Raw genomic sequence first — 7,450 nt, forward strand, 5'->3', positions numbered from 1 at the left:
CTAGTCTAGGATACTCACTTTTTAAATAAGCATGACACGGACATTTGCGGAGCAGGAACGAACTGATTTGTGTTTCCAATGTGAGGTGTTTTCTACAATATCCTCATTAACGTGTTGATCCATATAGATTTGTTCTTGTCATGTATCTCGCAGACAGATTGATTCATCTACTACCCCCGTCCATTGAGTAAAATATGTTCTTAAAGTATCTATCACCCTTCTGCAATTGTTTTCCCCCATTGCTCTTATAGAAATTATTGCAAGTTCGTTTTCACATAGAAGCCGGTGTTTCGAATTACAATGAGAACACCATAAATGCCTCCTCATACGTCACAGCATTAGCATATGACTAGGAAAAACCTTTATAACTTCAAGAAGCCGCCTTCAAACTATGAAATTTTTATCTTACCTCATGTAGAATCAATACTAGTTGTCAGAGGGGTGATAGGCACTTTAAGGTAATCCAATATATTCCATTAGTACCTTATGACCTATGCATTGTTCAGGAGACATGCATCAAGTGCTCTTCGACGTCACTGGTAGAACTTCCAATACAAAACTAACTAATGTTAGTAACCTACGATCCGTATATTATGAGATGAAAAAATGAATGGAAAAACACAGTCTCTGAAACAAAGACTGAACAAGAAGGTGATGTAACCCGATTAAAAGGTTTGCTGCTGTATACATGCGATACTGCTTTAATGTATATTGATATACAGTCGGTTTGTATCGATCAGTTAAGTTTGTATATTCATTGGGTTATACTCTCTCAGTCGAGTTAATAGGATTGTTCACATGTGCAATGGCTGTCGTCGTTGCGATTCAACAGCCTTTAGCTCATAATAGTACTCTTTTAGTGGATGTTCTTTTCGGATTACAAGCATTGCTCCGCTTTTCTAGTGAAATAGCACTGCGATAGTATCGTGGTTTCCAAAGACTAGCCCAGTCTCAGGTCAGTTTGTTATAGGCGCTTTTCCAGTTACTACTGAGCCGGATCCGCAAGCGTCTTCTCGATCGCTTGCTTGTCTATCTTAAATCGTATATGTGTAACCAAGAGATCATAAAGAACAGAGTCTCTTGGTGTAACATAGGGAACAACACCGAAATTGATGAAATAGATATTTGATCTCAATACTGTTACGAAAAATACATACGGCAAAGCAACCCGGTGGGGGGGGGGGGGGGGGGGTACTCCGCCAGGATTTGGATAGGGGTGTTCCGCTGGGATTCTAAAAGGGGTACACTGTTTATGACAAAAAAAACTCAAATTCGTAGACCCTGTTTATGACAAAAGATATAATTAATTGCACTGTGTTCCTGTTTCAATTATCATACCAGCTCGCGTATCGCTTTTTGAAGACCATAGTAACCAGTTTCGGTCAATTCGAAAGTAGAAACCCTGAATATGACAGGAAACTTAGGAAGAACTTGGAACAAACTTGAGTGAAACTGCATACCCTGTTTATGACAAGAAGCTCGAAAAACCATACCCTGTTCAGCGGATCATCCCCGTATAGTCCATATATGGGAGTACCCCCCCCCCCCCCCCCCCCGGGCAAAGCAACCAAACGCGAAAAGCAGATATGAAACATGCGCTCCTGCTTCCTAGATCATGTTAGTAATTAAGCCTTCTCATACTCATTAATAAATAATGAAGAAACCAGCCAATCAATGGGATATTTTTGGGTCACATGATGTTACTTGAAACCTAGTAAAGTCTTGTGAAAGGACTGAATTCAGTCGGTGGTTAACTGGAACAAAATTAGTTCAGTCCTAGGAATGAATTAATTTTGTTCCAGTTACTCCAAGTCGAATAATAATGAGCATGAGAAGTCATTTCAAAGCCTCCAATATCGGACTGGATTTCAAGCTGCGCCTCGGAGTGGAACTAATTGCTTGCACTTGAAATCCCGTCCAGTCCTCATTGTCGGCTTTGAAATATTACATAACGTACCATAGGCTGCCGTGAGAACCTAAACTAGCCAATTCTCGCACAACCGGTTCTCGTTCTCCAGCAGACGGCCGATGGTTCGTCTCTTGTCTCAGTCGATCTTGGGACCAGCAATTCTGGTTTATAATTTTCTGACAGGTTTAAATTAATGTGTTAACCAATCCAGAAGAAAGTGACAGTTAGATTCGCCTAGAGTTTTTCTTTTACTGGTGGTGACCAAAAGGAACGCTAGCCCTGGGAACGAAAAGTGAGTGATAAATGAATGCGCATGCGCAAGAATAGGATGAAAGGGCGTTGTATTTCGGAGTGCATCTGTTTCAAAAACAAAACATATTCGGGAAACTTAGTAGCGGCTTTCTTATAGTCTATCATATGGAAACAGTAAATGGAGCCAAGAATATCAACATACGATAGCGCACGGGAACTGCCTGAGTGCCGGACGCTTTTGTTTCTTATACCATCTGAGTTCACTAGTAAAATTAGTGGCTAATACATTTTACTCGGTCTCGTTTAGTCTCGTTTCCGTGTAAAAATACCATTTGTTATATATCTTACAAGTATCTGTTAGCATTAAAATGTCGGTTCATTAGCTGAGCTGCACCATTCAGTACCGCATCGCCGGGCATCGCGGTTCACAGTCAGTTCTTGTGAAATACAGCCACGGTGAATCTAGTTAGCAGCAAGTTTCATAAAACTGCTATACTCACTAACAAGCTGATGTGTGATATCTTGAAAGATCCTTCACTGTACAGTATTACTGAAGGATGAACTAACGCATATCGTCAATCATTGTTGTTATTTCATTTCCCCTGTACTTCAGATTCAAACACTAATTGCATTCCACGTCACTTATCTTTTTATTATTATTTCCGAATTCAATTTCACTTCCATTTACAGCGGCGAATTATGATATAATAATGATAGTGATGATGGCCTTTACTGCTGCTGTTGTATTACTGACCCAAGCAACTGAAGTATTCGGTAAAACTCAATAACCCTCAGGCCAAGAGCGGCTTTTGTTTCTATCACCTTTAAAGAAACATTAAAACTTCAAAGTAGTGGATTATGTTCTTAATTTCGAAGTCTGATATGATTTTAAGATAAAAGAGAATTCGAATATCAATCAGATTTTAGAGAGTTTAAGATTAATAGGCAGATTAAGATTCCCGGTTTTTCTTTCTGCAAACGGCAAACGTGACCACGTTTTCATCGTTTCCCTGCATTTCACTTTACCTTTTGCAAACCTTCTCGACAAAGACAAGTATTCTTTTGTTTATCTACTACTTGGAGATTTTTGCGATTCCTTTTCACTAATTAGAGAGTTTAAGATTCTCGTTTACGGCAAACATGAAACGTCAGTTTACCATTAAAATATTCTTTAAAATTAGTGAAAAGGAATCGCAAAAATCTCCAAGTAGTAGATAAACAAAAGAATACTTGTCTTTGTCGAGAAGGTTTGCAAAAGGTAAAGTGAAATGCAGGGAAACGATGAAAACGTGTACATGTTTGCGGGGAAGGAAAAACGGGAATCTTAATCTGCTAAAAAGGTAAACGGTTTTTTTTTTGGCGTCGTTTTGATTTTGCTCGTTTGACTTTTCTTAAATAAATCAGTGAAACATAATGAGAAATAAAGTGATGAGCAGTTACTTCCTTTATTCAGAGGATTCTATGTTATGGTCTAATACTAATGACAGTCAAGCCAGAACACTGTCTAGTATTAGTGGTACAACCTGGATCAGATGGCCTCTGGGACTTGTATATCTAATAGATTGACAGGACACGCCTACTCCTAATGAACCAGCATTATTCTAATTTCATATAGAAAGTTTATCATCTATCTACGATATTTTATTGTATTCTGTTATATACTGTTAATAGCTGTGGCCATCTTAATCTGTCAATGTCATCGAATAAGATCCACTACAATTAATTGTTCGAGCTAATGTTAGACGGCTCAAGAAGACGACATAACTTGTTCTAAAAACTAATGTATTTGCTCGGTATTGAGTCAACTGACGCTAGCATCACCCACCTGAGGTGAGGGCGGGACAATGAACATCACGATATGCCTTTGAGGCAAATGTAGGACATATGGAAGTTTTTAAAAATATTATAATAACATAATTGTGTCCTTCGAGCGGCCAAGAACGACACATACCTCAAAACTAAACACACATATTGATTAGCTTGTTTTTCATGAGGAATATCTTGAATGATGATCCTCTTATCGTACTCAAGCAAACCGAGTCTGGCCGTCTCGTGTCAAGTATCAAATCTAGTCAAATCTACTCCGGAAGAGTAAGATATTCTGAGCGCATTTGCAATTGATTTGGCGCCCTTTTCTTGTAAGAAGGTTGTCCTTTTGTGGGATCATGATGGTTGTGCTCTGTTGCCTTGCTAATCTGATTATCCCCCTCCCCTACCCTTCCACCACAAGGCCTTATGCTCGGTTGTATGAGATATTATCTTCCCGCGAAAAGAACCTACAACTGAACTCTCGGCCGTCTTACTATTTGTTATTTCGGCACAGAGTGGCCCTCACAATGTTTTAGTTAATACATGATAGATTACTAACCTATGGTAGTCATGCGTGGGCATTTTACAAACTCTAAGTTTGCTTCAAAGTGTCTATGGAGGTCAGTGGCACATGCAGCACTTAAGGGACCTTGAATTTATAAATCACCAGTTAGGCAAGTTGAACCAGTTAGTTAGTATAACTAGTTCAATAAAGGATTGTTATAGTGTATTATTGTAAAGGTCATATCTTGTCATATTTTGCCTGTCACTTCTGACTTGTTCTGGCCGCGTGGTTTCATAATCGTGCTGTTTCCCTTTTCTTCACATTCTTGTTTTCTACGGTGATGTTTTGCACAACAAAAGGGATGAAATAGTTGGTTAACGAGGCGCAAGAACGCCTTTCTGAGTTCTCTAGTGAATTTCATGTAAATCAGAGGGTTGAGTGCGCTGTTTAAGTTGGGTAAGATAATGACAACCAACACCCTGATGAATTCAGCTAAAACTGGATGAACTGGCGGTGAAGGTGACCACAGATTCTTCAACAATACAACGAAGAAAGGAAACCAGCAGATGAAAAAGGCTCCCACCACTACAGCCATCATCTTTGTCGCTTTGATCTCACGTATAAGACGTAAGGTACGATCGCTTTGAACAGAAGATCCTCCTCGCATTCGACTGTACTCGGGAGACACAAGGTTTTGTAAGGCTCTAGCATGAAAAAGCGCTACTCTAGTCAAGTAGGTGTAAGCTACAATGACGACTGCTAAGGGGAGAAAGAAAGCAAGTGTAGCTACGACGGTGTAGTACAATGGGTCGTACTTTCCACAGCCGCGGTTAGTGTTAAACACGTCCAGGTGTGGATTACTCCAGTTTAAGTTCCCCAGTGAAGCCCAGATCAGGGCATACAGCCATATAAAACCCATTAGCTTGAGACCTGTCTTTTGATCCATTAGACTTCTATATCGTAATGGTGCTTTGATGGCCAGGAACCTCTCCACTCCGATGGCTGCTAAGTTTGTTATAGACGCACAGCAAGCAAACGAGTCTGTCCAGATCCAAAAGGCACACGCTGAAAGATTCAAGCACCACTGACCATTACGCAGAGTCTGGTGGATACGAAAAGGCATGGAAAACATTGAGACCAGAATATCAGCAAGGGCTAGCGATACGAGGAGAAAGTACGTAACGCTGTGAAGACTTCGAAAGGTAGCAACAGTCAAAATGATGCCAGCATTACCCACAAACGTCATGGTACAGATGAGGGAAAGTATAACTGCAAGGGCGAGATTCTTGGCTGTTGGATGTACTTCACACCTCACATCGTTGTATTCAAGGGACGTGTTCAAAGTCGTGTTAACGTGAGCGCTCCAACTGTAATTATCTGACATGTTCATCATCGCCGAACTGACCCGCTTGTTCTTCGTCCTCGCTTCGTGGCGAACTGTTCTTTTAATCGCGCCTCACTTGTGTTTGGCGAAGCCTTCAGGACTCACGGAGGTTTATTCTTCTATTTGAATAAGATCTTGTTTCTCATTCGATGACGTCTGTAGCATCCGGAAAGCTAGAGTCAACACTTCTGCGCATTTGTATCGCGAACCTAATCCATTTTGTAATATCTTATGAACACAGAATTAAAGATGGCTCTTAAATTTGGTTTCGAGTCCGCTGTCAAAGTTTCCCAACCTCGGGGGAAATCCGGAAACATTTTGATCGAAATTGAAGTTAAAATAATTTCCATATACAAAAATGTATAATGAGTACATGTGAGTAAGAGCACCGGAGCTCTCGAATATCTCGGCAGATTTAATATGTAGCTCGTCGTCGGGTCACTGAAGCTCCTACCAGTTGGATAATACGCCAATACAAAAATCTGCCGTTAACGCGAAGAGAGGTTTCGTCGCGGGCTGTTTACCGACTTAAGATGCAGTGTGCAGAGAACAGCTGCAATACCTTATGCAAACACCAACGCCTTAACTTCTTATTAGACTTGTCTTATACTCCACCATGAGAATTGAATGATGATGAAATTGAAATAAGTCCAGTTGATCTCGCCAACCCAAGGCAGCCTTTTCTTTGTCAGAGTGACATGATACAAAAAAAAAAAAAAAACACACAATAAACTAGCGAGCAGTATGTGTTTTTTATCTCTATCAGGGTTATCACCCAGCCTTTCAACGAGCTTTCGTGATTATTAATTGAAAGAGGTGTCAATAAAGTGTAATCATTCTAAGGCTTTAATTCAAATAAAGTACGAACGACTTGAACAATATAGCCGGGCCATTGATCGGATGGGGAAGAAATACTGGAAAATACGTTTAGGCAACATTGACTAAAGTATTTACCATTCCACTAATACGTATGAGTGGTGTGATTGTTATGGAGCGTAAACACTAAGATCGTTTGTTCGTCCATCTTGATCATATGGGGTACGGAAGTAAATACATCGTTAACGCGCGCTTCAATCTTATTTCTTTTGACACAAGACGGTTTGTTAATCTTGTCCACTTTAATCATATTATTGTAAAAAATGAAAAACTCTTCCCCTGTCAAATTCTAGCCTATATTTAGCGAAATCTTGATGTTAAGTGCTGAAGATTGCTAACGAAATGACTTATCGAAAATCATCATCTAATGTTCTATTGATTACTTTGCCTTTTTTCTAATATTGTTCCTCTCTCTTTCTCTCTGAATGTATACACATCAGTTTTGAGAACATTATTGACTCTTTCTCCTTTCCGCACCACAAGATTCTCTTTATACGATCCACGAGTTTAGCATTGTTTATTTTCCTATCGTGATAAACTCAGAACTGGAAGATAAATAAACACACTCTCACTTCTGTCTCGAGGGGAAATCCCCATTAACAAGGATAAGCTTTCTCGTTTGGCGGCTTACCTCATACAAACATAGCTCAAAAATATTTCAAAATAAAAACATGACATTACCGCCGGCATAAGTCAGTCCGTAAGAAAATGAGCG

General features: G+C 39.8%; 1 protein-coding gene across 1 annotated transcript; it reads right to left on the minus strand.

Annotated features, from left to right (window-relative positions):
- Positions 1-3,590: 3,590 nt before the first annotated feature.
- On the minus strand, positions 3,591-6,184 carry LOC116293745 (alpha-1A adrenergic receptor). Its single transcript, XM_031701205.2, has one exon. The coding sequence runs from the start codon at positions 5,866-5,868 to the stop codon at positions 4,723-4,725; it is 1,146 nt and encodes a 381-aa protein (XP_031557065.1). The 5' UTR covers positions 5,869-6,184; the 3' UTR covers positions 3,591-4,722.
- Positions 6,185-7,450: the final 1,266 nt, after the last annotated feature.

Source organism: Actinia tenebrosa, unplaced genomic scaffold (genome assembly GCF_029948245.1).
Source record: "Actinia tenebrosa isolate PJP-AT-01 unplaced genomic scaffold, QUT_ActTen_1.0 PGA_scaffold12__29_contigs__length_12842862, whole genome shotgun sequence".
Taxonomy (NCBI): domain Eukaryota; kingdom Metazoa; phylum Cnidaria; class Anthozoa; order Actiniaria; family Actiniidae; genus Actinia; species Actinia tenebrosa.